The sequence below is a fragment of the Lutra lutra genome, chromosome X (genome assembly GCF_902655055.1).
Source record: "Lutra lutra chromosome X, mLutLut1.2, whole genome shotgun sequence".
NCBI lineage: Eukaryota > Metazoa > Chordata > Mammalia > Carnivora > Mustelidae > Lutra > Lutra lutra.
The window spans coordinates 65,885,127-65,905,851 of record NC_062296.1 but is presented as its reverse complement, the minus strand read 5'-3'; the positions used below and the strand labels follow the sequence as shown (position 1 = coordinate 65,905,851).

Sequence of the window (20,725 nt, the reverse complement as noted above, 5' to 3'; positions counted from 1 at the left end):
TTTGTATTTCTAAAGAGTTCTCAAGGCTGCTGCAGGCTCCCAGGACCACACCGTAAGAACCATTTCTCAACAAACCCTGAGTCAGGTAACATTTCCAAATCCCAGCTTAGCACACGGAGTGCTTGCTGACCACAATCATCGACAACAAATGAACTCCGGCTGTCAGCTGAAAGGCACATAGGTGTTCTCTGCAGGGCGGTCTGGCAAATGTCAATGACTCTGCTCAGTGCCACAGGCAGATCCCCTGGACAGAGGCAGCCCTCTGCCAGTCTGCAGAGGCCTCATTAGCAAACCGAGAAAGAAACAAAAGTTGGACGAAGCCATGGGCTATCAGGTCCACTCCAAGTTACAGACTGATGTTAGGTCTGGGCTAAAAGCCTGAGAAGTAGGGAGGAAGAGAGCTTCAGAAATCAAAGCTGGGTCATCTGGGCTGTTGACATTTCCTTTAAAATTCACTACACACGCACGCACACACACCTTGCTCCTCCCAAAGTATGTGCCCCCTGAAGACTGGTATTTTCTTACCTACACAGGAGGCTGGGCGGCCACTCCAGGCCTTGTTGTCCATACACGTGACCGTCCGCTCCCCTTTCAACGTGTACCCTGGCGAGCAGTAGTACTCACACCGGGAGTTAAAGTAGGCGCCGTCTACGCATTTAAACCCTCCATTCGCCGGCATGGCCAGGGTGGGACATCGCTTTTCTGAAAAAGAGAAAACCGGATACTCAGCGCTTCTTAGTTTTTGTCCGTAGTCTTTCAGAGTCCAGAAATGCTGAAAACACAGCGAGTGCCAAGTCAACTGAAAGACAATGGACAGAATCCAAGAAAGAAAGGGGTGGCCGTGTGCCACTCATCCCAGCTGAGCCACTGTTTTAGGTTGGGTTCCTCAGAAGCAGACCCTGAGATGTGGATTTGTGTGCGAGTGATTTAGTTAGAAAGGGCTCCCAAGGGGCGCCTTGGTGGCTCAGTGGGTTAAGCCTCTGCCTTCGGCTCAGGTCATGGTCTTAGGGTCCTGGGATCAAGCCCCACATCGGGCTCTCTGCTCAGCAGAGAGCCTGCTTCCCTTCCTCTCTCTCTCTGCCTGCCTCTCTGCCTACTTGTGATCTCTGTCTGTCAAATAACTAAATAAAATCTTTAAAAAAAAAAAAAAAGGGCTCCCAAGGGAGACCAGTGAGGGATGAAGAAGATAGGACAGGGGAGGGAAGGTGCCCCGGCAGGGCAAGTCCCGGAGTTTGGCCTGCCTCCAGGCAAGGAAACTGGGCTTCCCTAATCCTTTAGCAGTCAGTCCTGGGCAGCTAGGGGCCCAGTGGGGATGCTCTCTCTCTGCCTCAAAAAAGGCCCAGTCCTGTAGGAGCAGGGCCTCAGAGCCTATTATATATTCACAGTTACTGTGGTGCATAGTGCACGTGGGCTGGGACACATGGCTGCAGTATCGGCACCCCTATCAGTAGACTTGTTGCAAAAACTGGACACAGGGCAGATGCTTGGCATACAATAGGTGCTCAATAAATGGTGTCCGTTTTGAATCACAATGGCATCTCATAGGTGCTTTAACAATGCTGGGCCTCTTGGAGTAGCCCGAATGAGAGGTGATTTTTCCTCAAGCTGGAAGTCAGCCCCTGAAATGCTCTCCCAGTCTTCTTTCTCCCCCGAGGCACAGTTGCTTTCCCAGGATAGTGTTCTGCAGTCACTCGCCCTGCCTCCCGAAGCTCCATCCCTCCGGAGAACACTTCCAGACTGTCCCTAGAGACACAAGTCGGTGACTTCTCCCTCTCCTGGTGCTTCTGGTGCGATGTGCACCTTTCCCCTGCTCTCTGCTGCTACTCTGAGACCTTTGACGGAGGAGCCTGTGTGTGTCTTGTTTCTAGATCCCCAGCACACTTCCAGGGGCTGGCTAGCATGTCCTGAACAAATACAACCTCTGTACTCGCCCCCATTGCCCAAACAGTCCATCACACTCTCCGGTCTGAAAGGTGTCATCACTCTTCCAACCACATCTTCTAAACCCACTGGTGTCTGTCCACCAGGGGGAGTTTTTCTTATCAGAGACCATGTAACCTTCAGTTTTTTAACAAAAAACAAAACAAAACAAAACAAAACAAAAACAAAAAAGCCCTCATCTCAGAACACAAGAACTTCGGTCCTGATTGGGCCGGGCTACTCACGCTTGCAGATGACCTTGTCGGACCACCGCTTGTTTGACTGGCACACCAGCTGGGGAGAGCCATGCAGCTCGTAGCCCTTCCGGCAGCGAATGTCACATCTAGTCCCCAGGGCTGTTTTGTAGTATCCTCCTTGAGGGGCCCTGCAGTACACATCCCCATACTTCACCTTGATGGGGGAGCACCACGGGGTATCTGCAGGTGGCAGAAACAAAGGTGGGGAGAGATAGGACAGCACAACTTTAGAAAATGGGTCTCCTCTTTCTCCAAGTGCCTGGCTGGCTTTGCCCCAGGTTTTGGAATCTTTTAAGGAGTGTTTAAGGTGGGGACACCTGGGTGGCTCAGTTGGTGAAGGGTCTGCCTTGGGCTCAGGTCATGATCCCAGAGTCCTGGGATCAAGCCCTACACTGGGCTCCCTGCTCAGCAGGGAGCCTGCTTCTCCCTCTCCCTCTGCCCCTCTGCTCATGCTCCCTCTCTCTCCTTCCAGCTCTCTCAAATAAATAAATAATTAATTAATTAAAAAATCTTTTAAAAAGGAGTCTTTAAGGTGTCTCTGGGTGGGGAGGTTATGATTATAGGACTAGGTATCAGACATATCTGACTACAGACCAGGTTCTTCCATTACTAACTTCGTGGTCTTGGACAAGTTACTTAACCTTTCTGGGTCAATACCTATACTTCTGTCACAGGGGCACTAAGAAGAACAAACAGAACCCATTAATGCATATTAAGCACCTAGCACAGCGCCCAGCACATAGCACTTATTCAATAAATGCTTGCTCCTTTTCCTTTACCCCTGAAGGAGGTAACAGAATTCTTTGGAGGGCAACGGGTATCATTGTGAATCCTAACCCCAACCATCTGTGCAGAGTGGCAGGGGAGTCAATAATTGGATAGAGTTTTTCCAAATCTGCATGCATATTCTCTGTAAAAACTCACAATACTATTTTACTTCCTGTGAATGAAGCTGCGATTTCTAGGGTTTTGCCGTGGGATATAATTTTGGCTTAAAATCACAGAACACTTGCTCCTCATAGGGAAGCAACCCCCTTTTCAGATGTCCCCAGTTACACCCCCTCTTCAGGAACATGGCAAAGTTCCCAAATGGCAGAATACCGGGGTGACTTGATTTGGGGCTAGGAGTTGCCCAGAGCACAGATAGGATCACACTGATAAATCAGAACCTCTCTCCGGTGCCTTTGGAAGGTGCTTGCTGAAAGCTGTAACATTGTTAGGGCAAGGCTAGCTCCCCGGTGGGCAAGTTCCCACAGTGCCCACCGCACAATCGATGGGGACCAGGGCCAAGCTCCCTCAAGCCAGCTGGTGGCTGTCTCACGGATGCCAGGTGTAGGAGCCCCCCTCCCTCCGGCTGCCTGGCTCTTCCCGCCACTCGGGCCCCTGAGCAGTCCATGAGCGGGGTGCGTGCGCCATCATGTGGCCGAGGAGGAGGACACCTTGTCTGACTGTCCAGGGAATTTTCTGACGGTGTGTTTCTGACTGCTTCTCAGTCCCGAAGACCAGGTCCCATGCCCAGGGCTTGTGCACAGACGGCTTATTCACTTTTGCGCCTTCACAACTCCTTTGGCTAATACTTTCATCCTATAATATTGTGCAGACTGCGGCCACATGGGGCCTACAGTCAGGACTCAAGCACATAAGGCGTGTCCTGTGGGCTCGACCCAGTGGGCGCAGACTTACAGGAGCTTGCCCCAGGCCTGCAGACCTTCCTTGAACCAAGTTTCATTCCTCTGGATTTTACACACACAGTCTGTGCTAACAGTTTTACACGAGAACAATCTGGACCCCAAAGTCAAGTACAAAACAGCATACATGTCTCCATTATTTTCTTTAAGTATAAAAGAATCTTGAACCAGTTTTAAATACCCTGGTTCCTTCTTTGGTGATGGATGGCTCCAGGTAAGCCATGAAACTAGATTTCAAGATCACAGGTAATTGAGAAGCCCTTGGGGTGTGTTTGCTTAGCATGCCGAGCTGTGGATATTTCTTCTGTCATCAAAAGATCTTAAGATAAATCCTGGAAAAATCCACAGGTGCCTACTACTCAAACAGAAGTGAGATCTGGACCCTACTGACTTCCGTGACTACTGGAAGTGGGGTATATTTCTCTCTCCCTCTCTCCTTCTCTTTGCCTTTCTTTTCCAACTGTAATAGGCAAGATCACCTACAAGGAAACTCCAATATACACCAGTTGTTTTGAGTCTCAGAGAAGCATTTTTTATAGTTCGGCAGAGAACTTCCGTGGTATTAAAAAAATCTTAAAAATCATCTGTCCTTTTACCTCTTTATTATCTTCCCCACCGCTCCTCCTTAACCTCCCCACTGCCTCGTTTCCTCTTACTTTCCCTGCGTGTCTTGTTCTCCTTCTAGAACAAGCAAGGCTTCTGTGCTCCCCATCCCCAGTCTCCTCCTCTTGCTGACTGGGTCCCCCTTCCTGCCTCTCTCTCCAGAGAAAGTGAAGCCCCCACTGGGGGTGGGGGAAGGGTGGCGAGGGAGGGGTGAATACCAGGGACACAGAGAGAGGGAGGAGGAAAACGTACTGAGCTGGCGGGGTATGGTGCATGCAAGACCAGGCAGAGGCAAAAGCCCCGGGGGGGCATCCGTTCCAACTCTATCATCTCCTAGCGACCCTGAACAAGTCACTCAATCATTCAGGGAATCAGATTCCTCATCTAGAAGTGACAGGAGTGGATTAAGTTCTTTTCGAAGTACCATCATCCAGCTTTAAAGCTGTAGAATTCAAACTCTGCCTTACCCCTTGCAGACCCCCTACCCATGCCTGTCTCCTTCCTTCCTCTTCTGGCTGATAACGGAGTAGACTCCGGTAAACCTTCCAGCCCAGGGCAAATCCTTTGTGCATTCCGTGTCCTGATCACAACTCCACCCATGGAAACCCGGGAAGCGTGTCCAATTTTCAGCCTGTCCTTCACTCACACGTTGAAAACACTCACATTCTCCAGCTCCTGGACTTTTTCAGGAGGGACATGATTTTCGAAGAAGCTACCAGGAAGCAGCATACCTTCCCTTGAGCACACGTGTTACGGTTGGCTTTTCCACACATGTACCCAGGACAAATATCGAAGGCCGGCAGGTCCGGGAGAGGATGACCTGGGTATACATGTATCATGAGTTCATCTAGTTCGAGATAATATTTTCAATGCAATTGAAAATTGCAGGAATATGTCCCATATTCTGAGTCCTCAAATCCTCCCAGAAGTGCTGACTGTACCTCCAAATGGTGCACCGTTGTCAACATGTGGGAAAAAAATCTTGTTCTCATTTACTCGCAAAAGGAATTCCTTTTGGATTGCTTTCCAAGAGAAATCTCTAGAAGATATGTTGACAGTTTAACAGCCCTGCAGTAATAATAATTAAAATGGTAGTGAGTGACTTGAATCGGAAGTGCACCAAAGCACCGTGAGTTGAAGTGGACGAGCAAAATGTTTACCACAGAGGTTCAGCGAAAGAAAGCTCTTATGCTGCTTCCGTTAAGACAGGATTTATTTTGGAAGAAATCTAAACTGATTATTCGGGAAAGCTTTTACGCCCCCTAGGCCGAAGTGGTAAGCACCCCAGTTAACTGGAGCTCCTGGGATAGACAGTGTCTTACAGCAGACAAGTGAGGAGCCATTAGCAAACTCTGGCCATTGAGTTAAAACAGCTGGATTTCAGACCTCAATGCAATATGGCTAGCTGTGTGACTCTGGGCAAGTCACCTACCCTCTCTGATCAGTGGTTCCTTCATTTGAATAAGAAATAATGATATATATTCCACATGCCTTCCCTCTTCCCGCAGTGTGATCATATGATGGCATTCCATGCAAGAGAATCGAAAAAGCAATGCCTGCCACATTCTGGGGCCACCAGAAACGTTGATTCCATCTCACTTTCTTCTTTTCTTTAACTCAAGAACACTTATTGAGTAAGTGCTCTGTGCCAGACACCACGCAGGGACCCGAGGAGCTAGAGCTAAACCCTCTGTTTACAATGGTTTGCATCAAAGTATTAAAACTTAAAAAAAGAAAACTGGGGTGCCTAGCTGGCTCAGTCAGAAGAGGTTACGATTCCTGATCTCGGGGTTGTGAGTGCGAGCCCCTGGTTGGGTATAGAGGTTACTAAACAACAACAACAACAAAAACAAACAACTGAAAAAAACTGACAATAAAAACAATTTCCTAAGACAGTTTTATTCCTAAAACTCTAGGACAGGCACTAGCCATCTGGTCTACCTCCCACACTTGCACTGCTGTGAGGTGAGGGCTAACATTAGGAACAACGAGCCGAGGGCACTAGACAACTTCTACTGTACAAGTGAAGGGCCATATGTGCATGCACGTGTTTTAAGAAGATTTTTCAACAAGGAACTCAAAAAAAATTTTTTTAAGCCCTCAGTTAGGGCGCCTGGGTGGCTCAGTTGGTTAAGCGTCTGCCTTCAGCTCAGGTCATGATCCCGGGATCCCAGGATGGAGCCCCGCACTGGGCTCCCTGTTCAGTGGGGAGTCTGCTTCTCCCTCTCCCTCTGCCCCTCCTCCCTCCTCATGGTCTCTCTCGCTAGCTCTCTCTCAAGTAAGTAAATAAAAATCTTTTTTAAAAATCCCCAATTAAGGGACACCTGGGTGGCTCAGTTGGTTAAGCAGCTGCCTTCGGCTCAGGTCATGATCCCGGCGTCCTGGGATCGAGTCCCACATCGGGCTCTTTGCTTGGCAGGGAGCCTGCTTCTCCCTCTGCCTCTGCCTGCCACTCTGTCTGCCTGTGCTCACTCTCGCTTCTCTCTCTATGACAAATAAATAAATAAAATCTTTAAAAAAAAAAATCCCCAATTAAGGGGCGCCTGGGTGGCTCAGTGGGTTAAGCCGCTGCCTTCGGCTCAGGTCATGATCCCAGGGTCCTGGGATTGAGCCCCGCATCGGGCTGTCTGCACAGCGGGGAGCCTGCTTCCCTTCCTCTCTCTCTGCCTGCCTCTCTGCCTACTTGTGATCTCTCTGTCAAATAAATAAATAAAATCTTTAAAAAAAAATCCCCAATTAAGAAGCATGTGGAATCACAATATCTCCTTCCTCCAAACATCTAACTAACAAGCTTGTCCTTTACTTGATTGGTTAATTCCTGAGGCAATTAATGTAGAGGTTGTGTATAAGAATGAGAGTCTGGGGGCACCTGGGTGGCTCAGTTGTTAGGTGTCTGCCTTTGGCTCAGGTCATGATCCTACAGTCCTGGGATCAAGCCCCACACTGGGCTCCCTGCTCAGTGGGGAGCCTGGTTCTCCCTCTCCCACTCCCTCCTCTTGTGTTCCCTCTCTCGCTGTGTCTCTCTGTCAAATAAATAAAATGTTTAAAAAAAATAGAATGAGGGTCTGTCTGCATTCACAGAGCATACGAAAATGTGGAATATGGTGGGAAATACACCTGGACATAGGCACCAGTCATTATATTAGATTGTTTACGTCTGTGGAAAACAGCTAAAGGACTCTTTAAGTCCAAAGGCTGACCAGTACTACCCTGCCTCTCCCACAGCTTAGATACGTCGCCATAGAGCAGGGCAGTGTCCTCTTGCTAGACTGTGGGCAAGTTTCCTGGGCGAGATGCCACAACAGAACTTTGTTAACCAATTCTTCCTCAGTCTCAATCTCAATTTACCTTCCCTTTTCCAAGGGCTCCCTAAGTTTCAGAGAAACGACTCACCAGTAGGAACATCTGTGGACATACTTACCTGAGCCTGCATAGAAGCTTCTTGATTAGGCTTTTTATACCTGGTGGGGGGTGGATGGCCGGATGTGTGTAGAGATGGAGTTCTTTATCATGAGTTTAAAGCTTCACTGGACAACACACTTAATCATTTCAGGAGCCAAGCTGGACTCAGAGCACCGTGAAATGAGCTTATGAAAATCAAGTTTTCTCATTCCCCATTCATCTCAGTACATTAGCAGCATGGGGTCCAGATCTGACCTTGGGTGGTTTACTCTGGACCATTCTAGCCGTAATGTATGAATCAGGCAGAATTCACGGCTTGATTTTCACTTTCATCAGCTAGAGCTTGGCTTTGCAGAGGTAAAGACAGTAAAGAAACTTAGGAGAATAAAATGACCACTGGGTGCTGAAGGACAGCACTTCAGAAAATTCTAAATGCTTTTTCTTTTTTTCTTTTCATTTTTTTTAAATGGGAGCATAAGCTTATTTATTTTTCAATATATTTCGCACTTTAATGTGTTGGTTGTCTGGTCACTTTATTATAGTTTGCTCTGCAAGGCAAAAAGGAAAGTTCTCCTGGCACCAGCAGGTCCCTCATTAGCACACAAGCAAAGCATTCACCTTTATATCTAGCGTGTGAATACCCAACTTCATCGTCTTCTAGCGGTGAGTCTCCAGATCCTACAATAAAAAAGAACAGAAACTGCAGCAAGAAAAGCCAACTGATATGGATGACTATTTTGAAGCATTGCTTTGGCACAGTCATGCGAGAGGGGCAATTAGAACGCAGAGCCGAGAGTGAAAGCTTCCATGGCCATTCATGAAGGGACAGGGGACCTCTCAGAGTGAACCTGGCTGGGCTGAGATTGCCAGAGCCAATCAAAATGAGCCTCCAACTGCTTTTGGAATCACCACGTGCCAACTGAAATTCTGGACTCAGGATAGAAAGTCAACTTCACTCTGAGAAGACGCCAATGTATATGACTCTCATGCCAGGGGACACGCAGTAAAATGTGTGTGACTCAGACATGGCCTACATTTTCTCCAGCAGTCAGAGAAAACTCAGTCGAACTGAGTGTTTGTGGTATCTGAAAAGTCCATCTGTCTTGTGAAATGAATTTGGGTGGAAGATAGGAGGAAAATCAAATCTCTTAATGACAGAAGAACTACAAGGCTACTTTGGTATACTTGTAGGAAATGAGGGCCGAAATCAACAATCTGGAGGTTTATTTAGAGCCTCTCACCACGGCATCGCTGAAGTAAAGTTTCTTAATGAGTCTTGCTATCCTTGAAAACCACAGCCTCCAAGAGAAAGTCTGCATTTAATTTTAAGATTTAAACTCATTTGGAAGTTGGAACTGAATCATTTTTAGAATATTAAATATTGGATTCCATTAAGTGGTAGGTTCTTCATCTTTAAAGTAGTACCGGGGCCCAAACTTCAAAACCGGAGTCTTAAATTTACATATCATATATTTCCCTCTAGACTTCCCGGTCTGATCACTGACCATGGAGTTGGCACCATCTTGGTCCCATGTTTACCTACAGAGGCCTGCAAGCATAACAGACAAGGGCAAGGAGGGCATTCTCTACTATGAGATTTTTCAAATCCCCATACAGGAGAAGGAAAGGAGTAATGGTCCTTGCTCCACATGTATTCCGGATGAGAGATAGAGTGGAAATTCAAAGTCGGAACTTGAGGAAGCCTGGACCATGTCCATTTGAAAAAGGCCCCAACTCCCCAACGAGACAAGCCCAGTTCCATGTTCTCCTTTGTTCCAGGGTTCTTCACTAGCTCTCCGGCCACCAAGACAGGTACAAAGTTACACAAACTGTTCCTTTCTCAATATCAAAAAGTGAACATGAAAACCAGTATTACCCTTCAGGAAAGCGATCTAACAAATCAAAAGCCCATGTTCAAACCCCGTTATCCAGTCAGTCATTCCACTCCTGGGAATCTATCCCAAGGAAAGAATACTAAATATTGGAAAAAAATTTTACACACCAAGACTTTCTTGCCATGTCACTTATAATAGCAGAAGACTACAAACAGACCAAGTAGTCAATCTCATGGTTAAATAAACCATAGTACATTCATTGGATTGTAATGTCATATAGCCATTAAAAATAATGTTTATAAAAAGATACAATAGTGTGGAAAAAACTTATGTTATCACATTAAGTGAACAATGTGTCATAGCAAAATTATATAAATGGTGTGATTTATAACAATGTAAAACAATCAAATTCAAAATAATGTATCAAAGAGCCTATGATAACTGGATGTTTTTCTTCTTTCTCATTTAAATTTTCTACTATAAACATGTATTACTTTCACAATGGAAAATAAACTTTATTATGCATGTAACTCAAAGAAGCTTAGTTTCTAAAATACATTCTGAATATATTAGAAGTGCTTCAGAATCTGCTGTCCCTCCCCTCCCACCCTGTCTCCATTTCTCTCCACATTCAGAGCTGGACTGGAATTCTCTAAGAACTGTTGGATTCTTCATCTCCGTATGGCCCATCTCCCAGTAAGGGTCAAGAGATCTACCTCATTAAGAGCACTTCCCTTCCCCCCCCCCCCAGTCATCCTGGCCTCCATACAATCTACCTAGGCAGTAAGAGACTCTGGACTTATTCCTGGTTCAAAGCAAAGAGGACAACTGTCACAGGTTGGGTTCTTTGGAAAGTAGCTTTTGGGATGGAGTTTGGGGCACAGGAAATTTATTAGGGATCATCAACACCTGTGAAAGGGATACGAAGGAAGCAGGTTTGGAGAGAAGAAGTCAAGCTTTGATGGCAGCCCAATGACAGCCTTTCAGGCTGGGCAGAAATGGTAGGGCCTGTGTTGGAAGGATGTGAACATGGGTCAAGCATTTCCAACAACAGAGGCTATCTCTGAAGGGGCTGAAAGTTGATGACTGGCCAAGACCAGCACTGCCTCCAGCTGAGACCACTGGTCCTTCCTTGAAGGAACGTCTGGTCCGGGCATCTCTGGGACCACCACGACACTCACTCATGGACAAACAGCTCGAGATGTGTAATCGCAAGGGGGCGGGGGTACCCTCCATAAAGAAGGGAAGGGACCTATTGGAGAGGCAGGTGTACAGCCCCATCCTGCTGGTGCATCAGCATTCTAAGACACCTTCTTCATATATTATTTATTACAGGGAAAATTTAATAGGGGAATGAGCAAACAAATTATCTTCTATCAACAAGCTATTATATATTCACTAATCAAGTTTGGAATAGGGAAATGTACATGAAATAAAACTAAGCAGAAAAGCAAATATTGTAAACTACATACAGAATGAAGTATAAAGCTACACACACACGCACACACACACACACATAATATAACACGGACACACATGTGTCAAATTGGAATACAATAAGGCAGGATTGTAATCAGCAGGGGGAATGGTCCATAAATATGCTAGGATTAAATGGATATGCACATACAAAAAAATAATAAGATATTATATATATATATATATATTATTATAATATATAATAATAATAATATCTCGCACCATACCAAAAAAATCATTTCCAGAGAGTTTATAGGCCCACGTTTGAAAGCCAAACATTTGGGGGAAAATGCAGACCATCTGCATGGTCATGAGTTAGGGAAAGACTATTAAATCAAACGTACAAACCGTCACTTATAAAGGAAAATACTGCTACACTTCACCACACTAAAATGTAAAACTTCAGTGCAATAAGAAACACATAAGCTAGGTTTAAAGACACGCGCCAGGCTGGGAGAAAATATTTGCCATGCAGATGACAGAAATACTATCCAGGATATAGAAAGGAAAGAGTCCCCTGGGGGGAAAAAAAAAAAAGGATACACACGCACAAAACTCCTGGATTTGGAGCCACAACATGTTAATATGAAAGAATCCTCAACCTCACTGGTCATCAAGGTGCAATAGAACAAGATTCCAATTCACACTCATCAGATCGGCACAAACCTCACCGGCAAGGATGCTGTGTCAGTGGAGTAGAGCTGGTACAATGAGGTTGAAGATATCCTGGGCACTGCACTTGAAACTATCCTTCAAATCAGCCCTCCCACTTTTATTTTATTTTTTTTAAAAGATTTTATTTATTTATTTGAGAGATAGAGAAAGAGAGAGAGGCAACACAAGTAGGCAGAATGGCAGGCAAGGGGAGAGGGAGAAGCAGACTCTCCACTGAGCAGAGAGCCCGATGCGGGCTCAATCCCAGGACACTGGGACAATGACCTGAGCCGAAGGTTGAGCCACCCAGGCGTCCCAGCCCTCCCACTGTTAGACGACGGCCTCGGGAACTCCCACATAATGCAAAGACAGCCATGCGCTAGAATGCTCAGGGCAGCACTGCCTCTAGTAACAACAACTGTATAAACCCATTACTAGAAGGAAACGGGGAGGTGGGGGGGGTGTTCAAATGATAGACAGCTGTCACCGCTCAAATGGCTGAATTCCATCTACATGAAACAAGGTGGAATCACAAACACAATGATGGACAGTAAATAAAAGCAAGTTACATAATAAATAGTGTGACGTCAATTACATCACATCTTAAAATGCAAAAATCACTACTATATGTTTTCCATAGATATGCAGAAAACTGATAATGGGTTGGAAAAATATACACCAACTTCAGATTAGTGGTTTCCTCTGGGCAGAGAGGATGCTATACATGCTATACATGGGGGCCACTGACATCTTATATCTTAGCAAGAAAAAAATCTGAAGAAAATATGAATATCAGTTGAGTCTACAGGGTGAATCGTTTACTTATAGTTGAATTCCTTCCTTATTTAAAAAAGGAAAAGAGGAAAGGAGGGAGAAAAGGAAAGAAATGGGGAAGATGGCTGAACAACATACCAGAAGCCTCCATGCTCGAGCAGAACTCATGGGTGAAAATTTCCCCCTTTATTCTCTGCTTTTCAGGTTTTCTCCATTGACCCTATCATTACTTTAAAGTTTCTAAAAATGTACTGGACAATTGTGAAAGACTGCACCTGGTGGACTGTGGTATTTAATATTTCTGGTTCATTCCCCACCGCTGCCAAGTCTTCACATCCCAAAGCCTTGATGCGCATCTAAAAGGACTGCCACACAAGCAAGTGCAGGACCAGTTGCCAGAAGCTGAACTTCTACCCTCTGGGTAGATCACCTTCACCTGCACCCGCGCAACTCCCACTGTGAGCTCCGACCCCGCTCCTTGCCTCCAGGGCCGTTAGGAGCACACTCCGTGTATGGTCACACCACTAGCTCAAGTCAAGAGTACGAGCTCCACTCACGTGTCATGGGGAAAATGGGAGATGTTTGCCCAAGAGAGGAAACCTCTAGGTTACACTGTGACGAGGGTCTTTATAATGAGCCAGAAGGGGAGACAAGCATTCTCACTGTTGCTTTTACTAAACTTAGAGACTGCGAGACAGATAATGCAGATCACCTCAATTCAAAATCCTGGCAGAGGTTATCCTGATGAATAAATTGACTAGCCACAGCTCACAGACACTGGTCCACCCACCTCCGCTTAGATCCCAACCCACTAGCATGGCTCTCCCTAGCACTGACAGCCCAACAGCAGGTATGCCAGGGAAGGGTGGGACCCCCAAAAGCAAGACCAATCTGGGTGTACCAAAAGCTGCTGATCGGTGGCCTGGTAGCCATTCTCCTCTTTTCTCTTGCTAAAAGACCCGCAAGGTCCTGTTCAGCGGCAATGTGCCCTTCCCCAGGAGATGAACAACCATGACTTTAAACCACAAATCGCCTTCTGCCAATGACCGTTGCTGGGGTAGACATGAAACTTGGGATTGGCCAGTGACAAGAAAGAAGAAGTGCAATTTGGGGGGATGGGGAATATGGGAAAGATTTTCTCTCTGATGAAAGAGGAAACTGCCCAGGGAGAAAACTCTTTTGCCCTCTTTCCTCGCTTCCAGCTTTGGAAGCTATTGTGTAAGGGTGAATGCCGGAAGCTATGGCAGCCCTTTTGCAACCATGAGATAAGATGTTGGGACTTCTAAAGATTTTCAGCTGTGGTTGACACCGTGGAAGGATAACAAGAACTTGGGGTCTGTGATATACCTTACTGGGCTACTAAATCAGGCTCAGACATCTTACCTCCAGACTTCTTGTTAGGTCAACAATAAATGTCCTTTTGATTTAATCTTCTGTAAAGAACGTTGTTTATTACTTGTAACTGATTGTATCCAAACCAATACACAAATGAATGGGAAATTAACTGCCTATTACTGATGGGATAAAAGAAGGGAAAAGAAAATAAATGAATACTAGCCATCCCCCTCTGAAAGTGTACAGTTAATATTCAGCCTAAACTCACGCATTGACTTCTATAAAAAATAATAACCAGTCTACAAAATGGACATAGGGAAGGATGCCATCAGACCAAAGACTAACTTACGTGCAGCAGATTTTACTTACTAAAGTTTAATAAGTAGTAAAAGAGATTCATACATATCGGGGATGTTCCACAGGTTTACAGTGAAAAGAAAGGAAAGAAGAAAAAGAGAGGGCGGTGGGGAGGACAGAGGAAGGGTCCTTAACATATTCTTCTTGATTTATGAAAAGTCTATCCCTCTAGAATTCTGGTTAACTGAGATCTTATTATGACAATCATTAATCAGTCCTCATATGGTTCGGATTACCACTCTTTGGAAAGAATGCTTCAGTGCTTCTTCCACACCAACACAAATTCAACATTGGCTCAGAAATCAGAAACTCGGTGCCATGAAGGCTTCTGTCCCTCAGCCATACCTGGAGCCAGTTCCATTTATAATTCTGCTCTCCTTGCAGAAACTTCATCTATGTCAACAGATTTCCAAAGAAACAGCCACTCCTCTCCTCCAAAGTTCAAATAAGGGTCTTTCTGGTCAACCGAATCCCACCTTATCATTCTGAACGTCCATGTATCATTGAGGCACCAAATCACTCTTAAGAAATATCTATTATATGTATTAGAATTACATCAGGAACTTCAGTTTTAGAAGGCTAGGAGAATACTCCTTTCGTCACCTTAAACGTGTTCTCATGGTGGGTGGGGGGAAGCATTGGAGACTAATGAAAATACAGCCAATTTGCTAAAACTCTATATTTCTTTATTGATTGTAACACATGATCCAAATGGACGGATCTGCCGGTTCTATGTTATATTTTTAACTCAAAGGGCTGGGCTTATTTTTTAGTTATTTTGAAGACAGCTCTTCATTCTTATTGTTTGGTAGGAAATTTCTATTTTTCCCTTCATCCTCATTATTCTAAATATACTCTTATTATTATCAAAAGTCATTGTATTAAATAGCAAACTGCATCATCAATTTTATCCCAAAAGCCAATAGCAAAATAAAATCCCCTTTACAATAGAGATTCTTAATCTGAGTCCCCGGCCTCCTAAAGGATCAGCGGAAAGGCTCTGTGCGCGAAGTGCATGAACCCCCTGTAATCGGGCATGCCTTTTGCTACATAAATACACTTTCCGGGGGAAAAAGCTGCTAACCTTCAGTAGATTTTTAATAAGGGTCTGTGATCCAGAAAGTATTAAGAACCACAGTTTTATATCAGTCTTTTTTTAAATTTTTTTATTATTATGTTCAATTAGCCAACATTCTTTATTTTAAAGGATGTTTGAATGTTTACTGAGGACACATGCAGTATCTCCCTGATATCTGACTGATTTTAGTACAGAAGAGGAGAGAGAAATATATTTAAAGCAGAGATAAAGCCTTACCTTTACTAGATTATTGTTTTTCCCTAGATTTTGAAGTCGATAGAAGCTTTCTGCAATGACGGAAATGTTTTCAATCTGTGCTGGCCAACAGGGTAGCCCCTAACCATATGGGGTCAATTAAGAGCTTGAAATATATGGCTAGTACAACAGGAAAACAGAGTGGTTTTGTCATTTCATTTTCATTTGAATAGCCACAGGTGGCTAGTAGCTACTATGCTAGACAGCATAGGTCTAGACTTAATTCAAGAAGAAAACTATGGGGTGCCTGGGTGGCTCAGTGGTTAAAGCCTCTGCCTTCGGCTCAGGTCGTGATCTCGGGGTCCTGGGATCAAGTCCCGCATCGGGCTCTCTGCTCGGCAGGGAGCCTGCCTCCTCCTCCTGTCTCTCGCTGCCTGCCTCTCTGCCTACTTGTGATCTGTCTGTCAAAAAAAAAAAAAAGAAGAAGAAGAAAACTATGAAGATAAATTATGCCTCTAAATAGCACAGTGGTGAGAACCACGTCTCATATGTCTTGTATATCTAGCATAGGATTCAGAATCGGTAGTCAGCAAATGTTGGAAGGATGAGAAAAATTCCCTTAAGTTTCTTATGACACATAAATCACATGTCCTTATGCTCCTGTGTCTGCGATGGTTTACCCTGCTTGGTGCAGCTTCAGTGCATGAAGTAGAAATGTGACAATCCTGGCGAGATCTGGATGTTTAGAAAAACGTATTTTTACATTGTATTTATTTTGGGGCGCCTGGGTGGCTCAGTGGGTTAAAGCCTCTGCCTTCCGCTCGGGTCATGATCTCAGGGTCCTGGGATCGAGCCCCGCATCGGGCTCTCTGCTCAGCGGGGAGCCTGCTTCCTCCTCTCTCTCTCTCTCTCTGCCTGCCTCTCTGCCTCCTTGTGCTCTCTGTCTGCCAGATAAATAAACAAAATCTTAAAATAAAGTCTCCATAATTGGGCACCTGGGTGGCTCAGTGGGATAAAGCCTCTGCCTTCAGCTCAGGTCATGATCTCAGGGTCCTGGGATCGAGCCCCGCATTGAGCTCTCTGCTTGGCAGGGAGCCTGCTTCCCTTCCTCTCTCTCTGCCTGCTCTGTCTACTTGTGATCTCTGTCTCTGTCAAATAAATAAATAAAATCTTTTTTTAAAAAATTTATTTATTTTATTTTATTTTTTGAGGCGGGGGAGGGGCAGAGGGAGAGGGAAAAAGAATCTGAATCCCCACACTGGGCATAAAGCCCAATGCAGGGCTCAATCTCACGACCCTGAGATTATGACCTGAGCCAAAACCAAGAGCTGGATGTTTAACTGACTGAGCCCCCCAGGCACCCCAGAAAAATGCACTGTGTACTATTGGAAGCCATAGGGTATTTGTGGGAACCAGATGATTTAGTGCTAGCAAATGATTTGCCAAAGGGTTTACACTGCAGCCATAATAAAGTATAAAGGGCATTTGGATGGCTTATGAACAAAGATCAAATCCGGGGCACTGCCAGGAAAACACAGTCTAAAGATGAAGCCAAAGATATGACTGTCAAATCCTTGGTTCAATCAAGATGGTGACTCAGAATCCCTTCAGTCATACAATAGGCCCCTGAAAGAGATTAAGGATGTGTCTCATAGATCCTCTCAATCAAACAGAAAAGAGTCTATATCTCTAAATGTGTAGGTATGGCTTTTGTCTAGTTGAAGGAACTCCAAGAAGATTCACAGGAGACCCACGGCGTTCTTAATAAGTTACACACGCAGAAATATCCCTGGCATGACTGAGGGAACAGAAACATTACAGAATGAGGGGAGGTCTTTGGACTCCCAGAATTCTCCGGTCAGGAAGCAGGCTCACAAGACTGCTTAGCTGTCAACAGGTGTGACCTTTCATGAGAAAAGAGAGCATGCTCAGAGGGTGGAATAAAGAGCCAAGAGGGTAGGAAAAATCATAAAGAATCTTCTTTATGCCTGGGTGGCTCAGTCGGTTGAGCATCTGCCTGCGGCTCAGGTCATGATCCCAGGCTCCTGGGATCAAGCCCAAGTGGGGCTCCCTGTTCAGCGGGGAGCCTGCTTCTCCCTCTGCCCGCTGCTCCCCCTGCTTGTGTGCTCTCTCTTGCTCTTGCTCTCTCTCTCTCTCAAATAAATAAAATCTTAAAAAAAAAAAAAGAATTCTTTCTAGACTGTGAGGCATGACCAAGTAACTACCAAAATTTGGGCAGACAGATTTCAGAATTTCTATAGAATAGTGACTACTTTGTGCCCCCAATTTAACCTCATTTTTTAAAATGATGGGGGCGGGAGGGCAATCCTGCGGAATACAAGTTTTTGAGCATCTTCTGGTGCTAGACCTGACCTGAGACCGTATCCTCGCTTGGCTCTCGTTTGCTCCCCTCCATCACTTATAGGTTTTCCCTGAGAACAGTCTGTCAACAAACCACAGGCTCAGCTTCCAGGGAACCAAGTTAAGACAGCCATTGAATCTCCCCAAAACTCAAATACCCCAATTGGCCATGCCTCATAGGGTTGCTGGAAAGGCTAAATGTCATATGTATATGTTTTCAAAATACCATATTAAAATAAAATAATTACGACCATCCTTGGTTTTTTTTAGAGGCTTCTTATTTGATGGTTCACAATCACATCTTCTATTTAATTAGGCTTCTAGTGCCCTGAGACACTGTGCATGTCAATGAGCTTCTGGTAAAAATATTAAAATGTGACAAACTTTTATCTGGCCTGTTCAGTTTTTCAAGAATTTTTTTAATGCATTAAGCATTGTTAGGAGCATCGGCGCTACCAAAGTTTTCTCTGTATGTTTTCAAATTCCTCCATCTAAACCATCTTGTATGGGGTGTGTGTGTGTGTAAATATCAGGAAAGGTCACGTACTCAACCCTCTGTAGTAAAATAAACTATTGTCAAATTTAGTCAATGGATTCAGATGATCAGATGATAAAATTTATTTAGGAAAAAATGACTTTCGGGTTCAAAATGTTACCATAGCATATCCTTTGAGGCTGGAAAATCTCTGTGTTCCCCTATATGCCTTCATAATCTCAAGATCTTTACAAAGTGGGAACCTACAGAAAGTTATTTTATTGCTGTGAAGTATTATTCCCAAGTCTCTCATTTTGTGGCTCTTGGTAGCACACGTATGAGTGTTCAAACATTTTGGGGGACCCTGAAGAAGGGGAGACAGAGGGGGAAAGTGGTAACCCTTCTCTCCTCCATGGATAACTTTACAAATGTTTCTTAATCTATGGGAGGCCACTGAGGAGGGGCAGGAGTGAGTCCCACATGCCTGACCGGCAGGCAAGATCTGCTCTGTTAGGTCTTGGCAAAGTTCCAAGACAGACGAGAGATGTCCAGATGCTGTGTATAAATGTGTGTGTTTAAAGGAGTGCAGCAGAGACAACACTAGCTCTACAAGACCATCGGCTTCAAGATGCAGGCCCAGAAAAAGTACACAGAGGGCCAGAAACTATAAATGAGCCACTTGTCCTTGGAAGCCTTACTGTTCTAAATCAGTGGCAGGCTAACAGATGAAAGCCCAAAGCTAAGGGAAAGGGTGTGGGTAGGGGTGGGGGGAGCAAGTACACCAGGAGGAGACATGCTCCAAGTGGAACATATGGATTCCAGAAAGATCGATCTAAACCTTTCGCGAATCGTGAGGAATAGATGGAAGAAAATGTTTGTTACCAGTGTCCTTCTTGGGGAAGCACATTTATCAAAATGTTCAGAAGGCACAAGTTTATAGTACATCTCAGACATTCACTTCACCATACGCCCCCCCCTCTTTTTCTTTCTCCATCACCACCCCAAGCCCCTCACATGTACCAACAATCAACTAGAGTTGGGTGTTGCAAACTTTCAACCCAATTTAATGGGTCATATGGTACTTTTGTAGGGAAATAGAATTGAAAATGTTAGGATTTTCAAGTGTCCATGGATAGATAATGGTTAAAGAAGGTGTGGTGTGGCTGTGGGTGTGTTTATATATATATATATATATATATATATATATAGAGAGAGAGAGAGAGAGAGAGAGAGGAAGAGAAGATATGGTATATATATATGTATATGGTATATATAAAGAAAATGTGGGGGCGCCTGGGTGGCTCAGTGGGTTAAAGTCTCTGCCTTCGGCTCAGGTCATGATCCCAGGTCCTGGGATCGAGCCCCGAGTCAGGCTCTCTGCTCAGCAGGGAGCCTGCTTCCTCCTCTCTCTCTGCCTGCCTCTCTGCCTACCTGTGATCTCTGTCTGTCAAATAAATAAATGAAATCTTAAAAAAAAAAGAAAATGTGGTACATATATATGTATATGTACACATTATATATTACATTATATATGTAATTATATATTAGAGTAATACCGTACCCTGCCATAAAGAAGGAGAGGTCTTGCCATTTGCAACAACATGGATAGACCTAGACAACATTACGTTAAATGGAATAAGTCAGATACAGACAAATACCACAGATCTCACTTATATGTGCAATCAAAAAAATAAAACAAACAAAAAGCAGAAATAGACCCATAAATACAGAGACTAAACTGATGATTGCTAGAAGGGGGGATGGGCAAAATGCGCGAAGGGGAGTGGGAGGTACAGGCTTGCAGGCTTCTAGTTAATCAATATGTCATACGGATGACAGGTCCAGCATAGAGAGCATAGGCAATACAGTCAATGGTGTTGTAATTAACATTGGTGACAGGTGGCAGTTACCTCTGTCCTGAGCACAGATTCACATATAGACTTGTATAGACTCATCTAATTACTACATCCTGGACTTGAGACTAATGTAATGTTGCATGTTAACAATACTTCAATTTTAAAAAAGAAAATATCACACTTTGTTACATATATTAAAGATGAATACTACTTTGTGCAACTTTGTTTCAATTACATGGGTGTGTACGTGGTAGGGTGTCCCTGGTTTACAAGAGATAGTCCCATTTCTCGTCTGTTGTCCCAGCATTATCAACAGCACTGCTTTTCACACTCAGAAGTGGACAATTAATAACACGTTCACCCTAATGATAGGCCATGGTAGAATATATGCCTTCCTATGCATAGAATATATGCCTTTTGGAAAAACAGTGATTCTGAAGGTTTTGAAAACGCGTAGAG

At 44.6% G+C, this 20,725-nt stretch overlaps 1 protein-coding gene across 4 annotated transcripts in view; it reads right to left on the bottom strand.

Annotated features, from left to right (window-relative positions):
* The window catches only part of SRPX (sushi repeat containing protein X-linked), a 116,809-nt gene that overhangs the window by 57,560 nt on the left and 38,524 nt on the right, over positions 1 to 20,725 (bottom strand). For 2 of the 4 annotated variants that reach the window (XM_047715697.1, XM_047715698.1), the window contains 3 exons: positions 8,489 to 8,548; positions 2,166 to 2,357; positions 526 to 702 (listed from right to left, as the gene is read on the bottom strand). In XM_047715697.1, coding sequence (XP_047571653.1) covers positions 526 to 702; positions 2,166 to 2,357; positions 8,489 to 8,548 — 429 coding nt within the window. The remainder of the gene's footprint in view (positions 1 to 525; positions 703 to 2,165; positions 2,358 to 8,488; positions 8,549 to 20,725) is intronic. The other 2 variants (XM_047715699.1, XM_047715701.1) reach the window with 1 other exon arrangement.